Source organism: Capricornis sumatraensis, chromosome 15 (assembly GCF_032405125.1).
Source record: "Capricornis sumatraensis isolate serow.1 chromosome 15, serow.2, whole genome shotgun sequence".
NCBI classification, from domain to species: domain Eukaryota; kingdom Metazoa; phylum Chordata; class Mammalia; order Artiodactyla; family Bovidae; genus Capricornis; species Capricornis sumatraensis.
The window spans coordinates 73,293,488-73,308,284 of NC_091083.1; the positions used below are offsets into that span (position 1 = coordinate 73,293,488).

Here is a 14,797-nt window from a genome sequence, read left to right on the forward strand (position 1 = left end):
CTGCTCTCTGCCTCGGCCCTGCACTGGTCAGTCCCTGGCCGGCTTTCTTTTGCCTTTTTTTTTTTTTTTCCTCTTTGAATAAATGGGAAACTTGGAAGAGAAGGGGGCAGGGCATGTCCCCACGTCTGTACTAACTACGATCGCTGGAATGGACAACTGGGTAACGGAGTGAGGGGTTCTGCACCTCCTATACTAGGTCAACGACACGGAGCTGATGACGTGGCAAGACCCTGTGACTATTAACATCTGTTACCATAGTTCTCAGACAGGAAATCAGGGAGGTAATAGTACTCATGGAAACACAGGTTCTTATGACGGTGAAGTGAGGGGAAGTAACAAACCTTTATGGGATAAGAAACTTACAAGTCACAATCATTTTCCTTGGTGAAAAAGTTCTAATTGGTGTCACCGTGAGAGTCCTGGGGGCCCCCTTCCCGGGCCTGTGCTGCGTGTTCTCTATCGGGGGGCGCGGGGGCCCTGGGTTCTGGGCAGCTCTGCTGGCTGCCTGGCTCCCTCTCCAGCCTGGGCACAGGCTCTAGGTTGGGGTTCGGGGCGTCCCCCTTAGTTTTCTTCCGCTTCCTCCTCTGGCTCTCCAGACCTGCTGCTTCGGAGTGTCTGGCCTGCTGCATGGCTGGCAGCGCCATGCCCATGCCGGGGGAGAGGAACATGGAAGGGTAGATGAGTCCGGGGGAAACACCTGGGATGAGGAACGGGTTAAACGCCACGGGGCTGCTCGTAGTTATTGCGGGCTCGGGCTGGTCGGAAGAAAAGGGGCTAGGGCCGGGCTTGTCTTCGGCCGACGGGTCCGTTTTGACGTTGTGGCTGCCGGGCTGGTCTTCTGCAGTCTTTTCAGCCGCCGATGCGCCGCCCTTGGTTGTGCTTGACAGGGGCGCTGGCACGGCCGAGGTGCAGGTGGTGGCCATGGGGGCGTTGAGGAGCCCCCCGACCCCGAACATCTGGGGCACGGCGGCCATGCCCGGCAGCACCATGGGCAGCATGCTCAGCGTGCTCTTGACCTCCTCGCCTGGGGGCATTGCCGCGAAGCCAGCTGGGAAGCCCACCAGCCCCGTGAGGGGGATACCTGGCACATTTCTCACATTCTGCAGCCCGACCAGGTCCATCCCGGCGATCAGGCCGTTCATGAACAGCGGCCCCATCCCGGAGGGGGTGTCCGTCACCAGGGCCGGGGTCTTCAGCAGCTCGCTCCGTGGCCGCCTGCCCCTGCGGCGGGGGCCTGTCTCTCGGAGAATGGGCTCGGGCAAGGTGTGATTGAATTTGTTTTCTGGGAGAAACCCCTGAAAAATGAGACACAAGATGCTTCAGGTGATGGATGGCAGGGGGTGGGCAGCTCGGGGCTCCACAGTGGTCTTTCCTGCCCGCCCACCCACCAGGAGCTGCACAGCTCTGCGCCCCAGGACCTCCCACTTGAGGCGGACAGCCTGAAAGTGGTGAGCAGGTTCCCATGTGCTCATGTCCAGCGCCCCGTGGAGAGGCTGTTGGAGCTCCAGGAGCTGGGGCCAGCCAGGGACCTCAGGTCTTAGCCTAGAGTGTTTTTACTGAGGCATAACCGACATGATAGCAGTTTCACATGTAAAATATAAAAACAGCAACAAAGGACTTCATGAACTTGGGTGTCGTCCTTGTGCAGGGCCGCGCTTGACTTCCCAGCTTCATGTGATCTTAGTGTGTGCAGCTGAGGCCAGTGGTCGAGACCCATGGGGGTGACCCCCTCGGCCAGACCCCCCCATTCGCCTCCCTCCTGACAAAGGGAGGGTTTTAACTGAAGCCACAGAGCCGAGCCGGAGGATGGGGTTTGGGAGCAGGAAGACCTGAAGTTCTGTCCTGACCTGCAGGCCCGGCTGTGGGTGAGAAAGGACAAGGGTACCCAAGTCGAATCCTTAGAAGATGCCACAGGTCTCTGCTCAACGGGCGGCCACGGGCACAGGCCGGTGGGGGACACCGGTCAAGCTCTCAGCAGAGGGAAACTGGATGTCAGAGGGGCTGATGAAGGGGGTGGCAATGACAGAGGAGCCAAGCAGGGCTACTGCCCCGTGTTGGGCTGTGCGCGCCTAGCTTCGTGTGCCTGCTCTCAACTCGTCATCACACCCACCCTACGAGTCAGCACTACTGTCACAGCCGTTTCGTAAGTTCAGAGATTCACACACATGTGAAAAATGTGCACTCAAATGTTCCGAGGTCCCTGGAAAGTGTTACCCCTGAGGTTTTACATTTGTCCTTCAATTTCCCTAATAATATAGAAAAACCAAGTCGTCATGGGCAAAGAGCTCTATGACGGTCACCTTTGTGTGAGGAGAAAACCTCCTAGCCAGCCTTGTCTTAGGAAAACAGACGAGGGAGAGACTTCAGTTCAGCCCCCTTTCTTCCTCACCAACTGAGGAGGGGCGGGATGTGCCCTGGAGCGCAGCTGGGCTGGGACAGAGGGCCCAGACCTCGCAGCCCCAGCCCACCTGTCTGCTCTCGGCCCACCTGTCTGCTCTCGCTGGAGCCCCCTGCACGCTGGGAGCCAGCCTGTCCTGAAAGGGCGGGGCAGCCGCGTCCGGCTGTGGGAATGAGGCTCGGGGAGCAGTTCTGTCTGGTTCACGTTTCTAAAGCGAGGGTCAGACGCGAGGATGGGGCCGGGCTGAAAGAAGCGTTTCTTACCACTCTGTCTGGAGACCATTAGCGCAGATCGCCTCCCCCTGGAGACCACGGCCTCAGGCCCCTCCTTTCAGCCCAGGGCCCGGCCACGGGGACCAGTGCTTGGCCACGAGGCCTCCCAAGCCCTCCTCCCTGTTACCCAGCCACAGTCGAGGGCCAGGGAAAAGGCCCTAGGTGTATCTTCTCCCTTTGTGCCCTCAAACGGCCCCACCCTCGCTTTCCCCATCACTCTCCAGTGGGAGGGCCTGTGCCGTCTCACAAGTCTGTCAGGGAGAAGAAACTCTGAGCTTGCTGAGTAAGGCCTCAGCTCTTTTGAATAATCTGCTACCTACACAGCAGGCGTCCGGTAACACGCTTTGAGGGCGCTGGAGAGGTGACTTTGGGCGGCCTGCACCCTGCAGGACCTGTAGGCCCGGCCCCCCAAGTTCAAGTCACACTCTTCAGGCGTCAGAATGTCCCCGCCCTCACTGGGAACCACTGGGGCGGATCACGCTGGGCTCTCAGGACAAGGAACTTGCCCAGGAGGCGAGGTGAGGCCAGGCGGCCTGCACCCTTTAGACGGGGGAGCAACAGCAGGAAGGCCCTGGGGTGAGAACAGGGCTTCTCCCCCGCTGCAGAGCGCACAGCGGGCTGGCTGAGGAAGGGGGATCCACCCCTTCCTGCGGCTGGGCACGTCACCCTGCCCCCGGCTGGCCCGTGGCTGCCCACCCGGGGCACGTGCCCCTCCCAGCAGCGTGGGGACCACACACAGCGGCCAAGCCAGGCTTTGGCAGCTCTCCCTCCTGGTAATTATACCCTGGGAACAGGCCTGCTTCCTCTTCCAAGGGAGGCTGGGGGGAGGGCAAGGCGAGGGGAGACCGAGGGGCAGACACAGGCAATGGGTCTGCTCCTCCTGATGATGGCACGCGTATGTGCCCCCCAGATCTCTCTCTAAACCAACACAAGGCACCGTTTAACCCCACAGCCTGTGTGTCCTGGCTCTAACACTCAAGTCCTGGGTAAAGGCAAAGGAGGAGGTGGTGGCCAAAACTGCCTCGCTCCTCCCAGGAAGGTGAGTTGATTCAGCCTAACATGCCCTGAGTAGTAAGAAACCTTACCCCAGATGCAGCAGATGGATCCTGGTTTAAAAATTCTAAAAACAAAAAACAAAAACTAGCTTGGAGAGACACTTCTGGGAGAGCTGGGGATATCTGAATATGGGCGAGCTATGACATATTACTGACATGTGTGGTAGTGGTGACAGATACACGGGAAAATGTTCCCAGAAGACACATGCAAAGTGTTTATTTAGGGGTGACATGTCATCTCTGCAGGGCTTCCCAGGTGGCTCAGTGGGTAAAGAATTCGCCTGCAATTTAGGAGACAGAGGAGATGAAGGTTTGATCCCTGGGTCGGGAAGATCCCCAGGAGGAGGAAATGGCAACCCACTCCAGTATTCTTGCTTGGGAAATCCCATGAACAGGGGAGCCTGGGGGGAATATGGTCCATGGGGTAGCAAAGAGTCAGACTCAAATGAAGCGACTCAGCACACCCAGCAAGCACACAGTCTCCACAATATACTGTCAAATGTCTCAGGGAGAAACTAGCAAAACCATCCCACCCACTGCATAAGAGTAGGTGAAACACTTAACTCTGCATGTGAAGTATGGGGACATGTGTGTGCACACGCATGTGATAATGAGTGACTGCCATTTGCCAGGCGGGCATTCTTAGAGCTGAGTCTGTCTGTGTGGCGCTGTCAGTGGGGCTGTCAGCCGAACCCCAGCACACAAGGCAGAAGGGGCTGAAGGCAGGGAGACGCTCCTTGCGGGATTTGGATATTTCTAGAAGAAACGGGAAGGTCTTTAAGGGATGGACAAGGAGTGTCACACACCCAAAGGCTCCGGCCCCACTGGGGTCCGCCAAGCAGCCCCAAGGGCCAGGCGGACCCTGCCTGCAGTCCTGGCCTTACTGCAGGCAGGGGACCCCGAGGCGGGGCCTGTGTTTACTTAACAAAGGAGGGAAAGCGCATCTCTGGCAGGAGGCTGGCTCGTGAGGACAGCTCCGAAATGAGTACTCTGGCAGGAGACTGGCGTCGGCCGTGCTGTGATGAACGTTAACTGCCAAAGAATGTCCAAGAAACTGAGATGTGAAGAAAGAAATGAGGAGGTCAAGGGGGGAAGCCACTTCGCTCAACCAAGAGCTCGGAGACCCCACTAAGCGAGGGCTGGGGGTGGTCTCTCATGACAAAAGAAGAGCTCGGGGAGGCCGAGGCGGGGTCTGGAGGCGGGATGTGGGATCAGCCTGTCCAGCAGGCAGTCATGTTTGTTGAGCTGCTAGTGGAGTGACCCTCCGGGCTATCAAATCAGAAACGAGCTTCCTAACAACATTAACAAGGAGGAAATGACTAGGGTGGGTGGTCTCTGGGAACTAAACACAGATACGGTGTTCTGGAAACCCCTCGGAGGAGGAGAGCTTTAGATGATCAAGCACCAAAGGAGGCGGTCAGGAGCGCCTGGGAGATCAGAGGACAGCTTACAAGGGCAGAGCCCCAGAGGACCCTCAGAAGCTCCCTATGTGGGCAGAACTCACTTTGAGGAAGCGCATATGAGTATCGCCTGCACAAGCTTAGCACGCTTTCAGGTTGAAATGCTACCGCCCCCTAGAGGCTGCAAGTCTTCTAGTCCAAATTTGTACCCATCTGTAAACTATAATTGACTCGGATGCGTTCTACTGCAAGTATCTGCAGATGTCTTTGAAGTCTCTTCCAGGCTCAGGATTCTATAATAGGAAAAGGGCAGTGCATGAAGTCAGCTGTTTCTCATTGCCAGCGAGGACGGACGAGGAGGGGGGTGTCTTAAAATGGTAGCCGGAAAAACTAAGGGCTGGAAAATGAAAATTTCCAATAAAGAAGTTTTGTTAAAACACTGGATAACAGACTCCTGATAAGACTTAAAAGGTATTTTCCCTGAACTCTCCAAAACGGGGGGAATCGAGCCTTGGGAGTCGTTTCAGTGTAAAACTTAACCCCAAAGTTTTGGAGGGAAAGGCTGAAAACAAAAGACCATGGAGGACATGCTGCTGGTGAGAACACCCCAGTACCACCTGTCCCTGGTCCTCCTGCTAAGGCCGCCTGGCTGCCCCTTCCCAGGTGGGGCGTCCTCTCCGGGTGTGTGATTCCAGGCTCCACCGGGACATCCTGTTCCTTACCCTCAGGCCGGGCTCCTTGGGGACAGCAGGAGCCCTCTCTTCCCCACTCAGGGAGGTGACGTCTAACGTTCCAGGTTCCTTACAGCGTGGCCTCCTCTGCTTTGGTTTGTCTGAAAAATTCTAGGAGGTAAATGGAAACCAACATTACAGAATGTCCTGGCCACAGGGTCTGATGCGGGTGGTGCCGCTCAGATGGCTGTGCTGTTTCCTCACTCACGGCCCTCTGCACAGGACCTGTCGGGTCAGGGCTGCAGGAACAGCCGCGGGGCCCCCACCGAGGTGCCCTCCTCGAAGCCACAGTGTTCCTGCAGTTAAGCAGAAAGGTGGGCCTCCTGTGGGCGGCCCGCTGGCCCTCCAGGTTCTCAGGGCACTGCTTCACCCCTGCCCTTGCCTCCCCGGGCCGTTTTCTCAGGTTCTCTCTTCGCTGCTCCTGGTGTGCTGTGTGTCTCCGGAAGGTGTGTGTCTATGAACGCATCCTCCTCCCTTGTGAGCTTCCGAGCGCCTCCCCTTACTAATGAGAGGTAGCCAGGACAGCAGGGGTGGTGGTGGGGTGCCCTTTCCTCTGGACCCCTGCTCTGAAGGACGGAGGGCAGAGGAGGAAGAGGACTCGATGAGCAGCCCCTGGGCAGGGACTGACACTAACCCGTCCCCTCAGAGTGGAGACGCGGTGACTTGAATGCACGGGAGCATTTCAGTGAAGGGGAGCAGCGCTTATGCAACCTAAAGAATGCCGTGTGAGCTCACAAATGTGGTGACTTGCGGGGAAGGGAGGGGTAAGCGGAGGCTCGCTGTCCTGGTAAGAGGTCATGCACGTCTTTCTGGCCTGGCGTTCTGACGTGGGCTGGGATTTCTGTTACCAGAAGACGTAACCAGAATTTAAACTCCCCCGCCCCTACTTTCCAATGAAGTTCTAGGAGGACACAGATTTCCCTCGGCTCCCCAGTCCTCCTGGGCCCCCTCTGAGTCTCCGTGTCAGAGGGGACGTGCACTCACCGCGCCGAAGCCTGGGACCTCGAGGGAGCAGTCGGCCTGCTGCCGCAGCCAGTCCAGCAGGCTCTTGCTGGGAATGGCTTTCTCAGCCGGGCTGCCGGCGGCTGGGGTCGGCTCCGGGGTTGACGTGGCGGGCACCGGCCCTTCGGGAGGGTGTGGGGTGCTCAGGGGGGCCTGTCCTGGGTCTTCGTGGACTTCCTGCATGGAGGGAAGACGAGTACGTGCCCTTCACCACGACAGAATGAAAACTCGTTTCTTAAAGGACTCTTCCCACCAGAACAGGACCACCCGTGCCTGACTGCCGATCCCCGCCACGAGTTCCTGACGTGGTGGGGGACCCCTCTAGCCGACTGCCCTCCTCTGCCCTGTCTCCGCGGTGACCTCTGCGCCATCCTACCTGCTCAGGCTCCCTCCTGCCGTCCCTGTCACCAGCATGGACTGTCCCCGTGACCCTGGCCACCGCACTTTGCTCCCCCATGGCACTTGCCACAGGTTTTCAGGTAACAGAGAGTGCCACCCTGCAATCGACTCGCCTGGCTCTCCTTCTGCATATATACTCGCCCCTGTGTCCCCAGTGCCTATATGGGGTCTACAACTGTGGTGTTGGAGAAGACTCTTGAGAGTCCCTTGGACTGCAAGAATATCCAACCAGTCCATCCTAAAGGAGATCAGTCCTGGGTGTTCATTGGAAGGACTGATGCTGAAGCTGAAACTCTAGTACTCTGGCCACCTCATGCGAAGAGTTGACTCATTGAAAAAGACTGATGCTGGGAGGGATTGGGGGCAGGAAGAGAGGGGATGACAGAGGATGAGATGGCTGGATGGCATCACCGACTCGATGGACATGAATATGGGTAAACTCCGGGAGTTGGTGATGGACAGGGAGGCCTGGCGTGCTGCAATTCATGGAGTCGCAAATAGTCGGAGACGACTGAACGACTGAATTGAATAACATATATCAGTACTAAATGTCTGCATGATAAGATCTTCAAAACGCTCTGAAGCCAAGAAAAAAATACTTCATTTACTCCCTGGAATTCTATGATCATGACAGGAAAACCACGGCTTTGCGTCACTGAAAAACCAGACAACCTTCTTAAAGGCACTGGAGAACTGGGAAGGGAAAGAACCTGCCATTTCAGCTTCCCAAATTATGTAGAAAATCAAAGAGGGAGACATCTACCGAACAATACAGCAGAGCTCCCTGGCTGCAGAGGACCAAGTCGCTGGTTTAGTTCCCTGGTTTGCCATTTACTACCTGGATAATCTTGGGCAAATCATTTAACGCTTGTAAGTATCAGTTTGCTCATTTCCAAAACGGGAGCAGTAACCACACCTTCACAGTGTTGCTGTGAACATCATACAGGGCAATCATGTAAAACGCTCAACGCAGTGCCTGCCAGAGGCACTCAATACTCGTCACTAGTATTCCTTTTAAAGTAGTTAAGAAAGCAAGAAATGTTGGTTCCTGTTTCGGAGCCTGAAATTCAACAAATGGGAAAAATCAAAATGCAAAGAGAGAAGTCGGTGGTCTCTGACACAGTAAGTGGAGTCAGAGGGGATCTTGGGCATGTGTGCAGGGTCTGCCCTCTTCTGTTTCAGACAAGGATTTCTGAGCTGAGAACACCTTAGTGTGACCTCAGCCAAGCTTCACAGTGACCCTCGGCGGCAGAAGCTGCGGCCCCCAGTTTACAGAGGAGTAGAGCAGGGCTCGATAATGAGCCCAAGGTCGCCCAGCAGGTCAAGCAGCAGCTGAGCCAGGACTGATGTTCAGGACCTCCTGACCCCCAAGTCCCTGCTTCTGGAAAGCCCGCTGCTGCTGCAGACCCAGCCCTACTGCTTCACTCGTTTGATCCCCAGGGGCTCCGAAGCCCTGGAGGCTGGGCTGTTTCTCTGTGACATGGTGAGACCTCCTGGCTCGTGTCTCCAGGATGCAGGCAGGTTAAGGGCCCTCGATGGACTAATATCTATTTCTAGAAAAGACTGAGGACAACTGATGGCAAGAGTTGTTTCAAGCCAGACAACTGAAACAGGGACTGCTGCTAAGTCGCTTCAGTCGTGTCCGGCTCTGAGTGACCCCACAGACAGCAGCCCCCCAGGCTCCTCTTTCCCTGGGATTCTCCAGTCAAATACCCACCAAGATGCCCGCCTGCAGGGTCTGCTCCTTCAGGAAGATGAGGTCCACCCCTCCATCGACATGTTTCCGCCTTCCTCTCCGCCTTCTGGAGGCAGCGTCATCTCTCCTGAGGCTTCCATTGACGATCTGTCCGGTCACTGGGTGGATCAGGCCAGCTTGCAGGATCCCCGACAAGTCCATGCCAAGGGCTCCTTGCAGTGAACCAACAGCCCCGATCTTGGGGGTGCTGGCGCTCACTGGGAAAGGGGACGTGGCCCCTGAGGACCCCTCCGATGGGCAGGAGAGGTCTATGGCTGACTCTCCATGCCAGCCATTGAGGACGATGGGGGGGTGCCCGTGGGTGGCCGAGAACTGCTCCAGGCTCCGAGTCTTCACGTCCCTCTCTACCTCGAACTCGTAAGGATGCCTGTGCTTCTGTTCATCCTTTGTGAAAACCGGAGCCAAGAAGCTCTCCTGCAAACACACAGACGGGGCAAGAGAGGTATGAATGTCACCTCTGTGGGTCAATGCCAGCTCTGTCTTGGCCCCGATTTCCTGGGGACTAGTAATCACCTTCTTGGAACGTCTTTTAACTCAAGCCTTCTCAAACTTCAGTACCTACTCACCTGGATAGCTAGTTAAAATGCAGATTCCACTTCAGTGGGTCTGGGGTTCTGCATTTCTAACAAGTTCCCAGGTGTTGCAAAAGCTCCCAGTCCATGAACTACACTTGCAATTGCCAAGATCATAGTTTAGGGAATCTCTACCTTAGCTGTACATCAGAATCAACTAGAAGTTAAAAAAAAAAAAGCCAATACCAAGTTTACACCCTGGACCAATCCAACCAGAACCTGGAGATTCTCAAGGTCCCCAGTGTAGTCCAATGTGTAGCTAAGAGCTAGTGAGCTACCTACCTTAAACTTGAGCCCTTGAGTTTTCATTTGCATTTACAAACCTCAAATAAAACTCCTCTGCTGACTTCCCTCACTTCTTTTTAAAAAATAATGCATTTATGTGGCTGCGCTGGGTCTTAGCTGTGGCTCTCAGGATCTTTTTTTGTGGCACATGGGCTCTCCAGCCGTGGCACATGAGCTTAGTTGCTCCACAGTATGTGGGATCTTAATGCCCTGGTGAGGAATCAAACCTGAATCCTCTGCTTTGGAAGGCAGATTCTTAACTGCTGGACCAGCAGGGAAGTGTCTGACTTCCCTCATTTCTATTGGCTGCTACCGTTCCCAGTCCTCAAGTATTCATCCCTCCCTTTCCTCAGAGAGTCATCTGTCATCAAGCCATGCCTGCCAACTCCCTCCATCTCTTTGGATCCACTCCTGCCACTAAGCTGGTTGAGAACTTACCTCGTCCTCAAGTGCCATCTGCCCCCCCCACCCCAGAGGTATGCCGGCTCCCCACCCCCATCTCCCATGAGCCAGCACGCCACTCCCACAGAGCTGCAAACCCACTTTCATCACGCACTCTCCCGCTCCAAGACTCGAATGACTCACTCGATCAAGAAGTGCCAAGTGTCCTCCTCCTTTGTTTCAAGGTCAGACACAGCATTCTTAGGGCCTCACCTTCTGCATCTGGGCCACCAACGCTGCACCATTGCTGAAGCTGTGCTCTGATGCCTCTGGCTCCGAGAGGCCGCTTCGGGGACCAGCGCTGCTGGTTAACACGGGGGTGGGCAGCGCGCCCGAGGGCTCATACTGCTGGCTGGAGGGCCACTTCCCCTTTAACACCACCTGACAGATGTTATCCAGGCGGTTGATTATCACGCGATCCTATAAAAAAGGATGCAAGCTCTGAGGAGGAAGTACTAAGTTATCCAAGTTTACAAAGTCCCTTGAAATCAAGCCGCATGTCTTCTAACCAGAAGGAGTTGATTAGAAGAGGGCGCACACAAAGAGACTCACTTTTCTAGTCTTAAAAGAAACGGTGTAGTCTGGACAATGAAGATGAAAAGCCACAGTACCGTAAATACAAAGATGTGCTGAACGCTTTGGTCTTATGGTCTAGTTATGGTCCTGATACCATTAAAGTCATGTAACTAATATCTTTTAAAGATATTAAACATCTGTCTGAGTTGGTGATTCAGAAAGCTTCTAAAAGGTTTAATGTAAAGGATTCAAAAGCTGAGGATGCTCTGGGTGGAGCACGCAAGCTCTGGGAGGTACCTTTGGCCACTCGGAGAATGAATAGAGCGTTTTCTCCTGGAGCAGCTGAGCAATGGTGGGAGCCCGCGCCTCTTGCAGGTCGTCCCCGAGGTCTCCCGTGATGCCTGAGGTCGAGCTCTTGCTCTCTTCCTCAGAGTACTTCCCTGGATAATCTGGGAAGAGAGGTTTTAAAAATAAATCAGACAGGTAGTTGGTAGACTGAAGTGATCTGAAAGATAGGACATCTGAGCTTTTTTTTTTTTTGGCCGCACTGGACAGGGAACCTAAGTTTCCCAACCAGGAATCAGACCCACGCTCACCCCCTGAATTGGAAGAGTAGAGTCTTAACCACTGGACTGCCGGGGAAGTCCCTCATCTTCTTAAAACACTGGCCTATTGTGTGCTTATTTATTTTAAACTGATTAATTACCATGTCTTCTATTTCCAGAAGCGCTCTATCAGTTAAGCCATAAACCCACATCCTGCGCCAAGGCTACCCAAGCAAATCATCTGATAAGAGTCTGCGTCAGTAACCAAATGACAACACTGCTTCCCCACTTGGTGCAGCGGGGTGAGAGGGAAGTGAACACTGCTTTGATACAGAGGCAGAGACAGTGTGGGAAATGGAACATGGCAAGAGGCTGAGATTAATGATGAAGGAGGAAAAGTCCTGAAACTTACAACGAAGGTAAACAGATCTGATTTACGCTAAAAAATGATGCAAAGACACCTAGGACAGTCAACATCACTGACAGAAATGGAAATGCGACTCATTCCTTCAGTCTTCAGTGGTGAACACTTATTATCAGTTGGGAAATGGATCTTCAACCATCATCCGCTTCACAGTGCTGACGGGGGATGAACTGAGTGTAGGAAAAGCTGGGGGCCCCTTCCGCGGTGAGACGACACGGAGTGTCCGCCCTCTGCAGCGTGGAGGTCTCACTGGTGCCTGTGCACCAAGTTCCCCAGGGGGCCGCAGGGACCCCTCGGCAGGAGCAGGGCCTTGCCAGGGCAGGGGATTCAAGGATAAAAACAGGACAGTGTGGCGGCTCTGGCCTTCTAGGCTCCTAAGAACTCCTTGAGGGCAAGGCAGCCGGGAAAAACACACTAATTATAAACGAACAGTTTCAATTATAAACCATGGTGAGGACCATAAAGGGAAAGAAACAAGGTGCCCTGATAGGGAAGAGGAAGGAAAACTCTGCTGGTAGAAGGGAGGGCTGGTAGAGGGGGCCTCTCAGAGGAGAGACCACCCAGGAAGAGGCAGCGGCGGGGGGAAGGGTGCGCTCGACGTGCTGAGGAACAAGGTGGGGGGGGCAAGTATATACAAAGATCGGGGCGGGGGCGGGGGGGTGGAGTAGGCGGGGCAGGACCATCACCATCATGCTGAACTCTATGGGCTGGGCCAGGACAGAAAATCCAAATTATTCTATATCCAATGGGGGCACACCCCTGCCAGGTTTCAAGCACAAAAGGTGAATTTAAGTTTTGAGAAAAGAACACAACGCTGTGTGAGAAGGAGTCAGGAGAGAAGGGGCTGGGCCAGCTCGGCCGGAGACTGCTCCTTCGGCCCCAGAGTTCCAGTCTGAGAAACAGGCAGGGCCCTCTCGGCCCCGCCGAGCCCACACCCCAGCTTCGGAGGAACCCTTCTGGGGTCTGCCAAAGCCCCTTTAAAAGCACTGGTGCAAGGGACTCCCCACCGCTGAGTGTGTGAGTAGCTCACGAGAGCTTATCAAGTTCACTGCTGCCTCCTAGCCCAGCACAGCCCAGCCCCACGGCCAGCAGAGGACCAAGCACCTCCTCTAACCCATCCTTGCTGGACTGCCTGTGTTCCCAGGACTGAGTAGGTAGTGATTTCCCCCACGACAGAGTTCAAAGAGCAAGGTGTACATATAACCCCGCATGTGGCAGGGACCCTTTATGGCCTGGGGCGAGGAGGGTGGGCAGGTCAGGGCTGGCTCCTCCCAGGGTGGCTGAGGGATGCACTATAACTTGGGTTCAGAACCCTTCCCAAGAGAGTCAGCAATCAAGGCAGAAGCCAAAGGTGGGAGCTCAGAAATAGGAAGTCGGACAACCCAGGGAGCAGAGCAGGGTTCCTCTCTCTTTCCCACTTTAGAGCAGTGGTCCCCAACATTTTTGGCCCTGGGGACCAGTTTCATGGAAGCCAATTTCTTGGCGGTTGGGAGGGGTGGAGGATGTTAACGTGAGCGATGGGGGGTGGCGGGGGCAGGCGTGCACTTGTAAAATACAGATGAAGCTTTGCTTGCACACTGCCCGCCTCTGGCTGTGTGGCCTGCGGAACCTCAGCTTTGGAAGAAGTCACTGTCCTGTGTGGAAGGGGCTGGCGCACCTGAATCCCTGTGTAATACATGGGCCCTGGTACCAGACCGGCCACCAACAGGGTATTCTTTATTTTTTTTTTTTCTGATGAGGATAAATAAGAACTATTTTTTGTTCACCCTAATACGCCCTCTTGGGTTTGAAGACATAAAAACAACAGTGAAAAAGTTAAAAACCATTTGTCGCTCAGGATCTCTAATCACTGTATTCATATCCTCGTAAAACATATGCAAATCTCAGGCCACCTAGAGTCTTCACATTTTCAAATCCTTTCCTTACCTAAGATCTCCCTATTTAAAAAGTTCAGACCTATTTGGATTTTTGTCGACTTGCATGTAATTTGGTTATTTATTTATTTTTTTACTTAAAAAACTGCTTATTTGGCTGCACTGGGTCTTAGCTGTGGTACGCGAGATCTTTAGTTGCAGCACATGGGATCTAGTTCCCTCACCAGGGATTGAACCAGACGCCCCTGCATCTAGAGCACGGAGTCTTGGCCACTGGACCACCAGGGAAGTCCCTCATTTGGTTATTCTTATTTCTGTTGCATTACTCAAAGGACTCTCAATACAATGCACTGACATTACAACACAGGGTTTGCTTTTTCCTTCTCCAGGGGATCTTCTTGACCTAGGGATTGAACCCAGGTCTCCTGCACTGCAGGCAGATGCTTTACTGTCTGAGCCACCAGGGAAGCCCAACCTTACTAAAAAGTTCAGTCAAAGTTGCTCAGTCATGTCTGACTCTGACTCCATGGACAATATAGTCCATGAAATTCTCCAGGCTGGAATACTGGAGTGGATAGCCTTTCCCTTCTCCAGGGGATCTTCCCAGGGATGGAACCCAGGTCTCCCGCATTGCAGGCGGATTGTTTACTGAGCTGAGTCACCAGGGAAGCCCAAGGATATGGGAATGGGTAGCCTATCCCTTCTCCAGGGAATCTTCCTGACCCAGGAATTGAAATGGGGTCTCCTGCATTGCAGACAGATTCTTTACCAGATCACAGTTATTTTTGTGGAGTTCCTGAAAAATGACCTGCATCTCTGTTAAACTTCAGCTTCCTGGCGTCCCCTGGCTGTTCTCCCTTACCCAGCTTCAGCACCCTACCTGGTGGAACAACAAATTCCCCTCGACGTCCTATATGGCATCTCATGTATACCAGCACACAGCCCCTGCCCAGACCACGCAGCTGATGCAGCCAAGGAGCCACAGTCATCCTTATCTTTCTGGAACGATCAGACGTAAGCTACTCTGCCCCATTTTCAGAATGAGCCCTGTAGCCTTCACGTTTAAACACACGGTGGGTGTGAGAGGTCGGTTTCAGAAGCGGTAGAACTCTCACCAGCCCCCACGC

General features: G+C 54.3%; 1 protein-coding gene across 1 annotated transcript in view; it reads right to left on the reverse strand.

Moving 5' to 3' along the window:
* Nucleotides 1–337: 337 nt before the first annotated feature.
* Nucleotides 338–14,797, reverse strand: part of CHD6 (chromodomain helicase DNA binding protein 6) — a 150,104-nt gene continuing 135,644 nt past the window's right edge. Inside the window, exons 31-36 of the mRNA XM_068986821.1 lie at nucleotides 11,125–11,276; nucleotides 10,525–10,731; nucleotides 8,975–9,427; nucleotides 6,841–7,035; nucleotides 5,848–5,967; nucleotides 338–1,295 (exon numbers count right to left, since the gene is read on the reverse strand). Coding sequence (XP_068842922.1) covers nucleotides 396–1,295; nucleotides 5,848–5,967; nucleotides 6,841–7,035; nucleotides 8,975–9,427; nucleotides 10,525–10,731; nucleotides 11,125–11,276 — 2,027 coding nt within the window. The 3' untranslated portion in view covers nucleotides 338–395. The remainder of the gene's footprint in view (nucleotides 1,296–5,847; nucleotides 5,968–6,840; nucleotides 7,036–8,974; nucleotides 9,428–10,524; nucleotides 10,732–11,124; nucleotides 11,277–14,797) is intronic.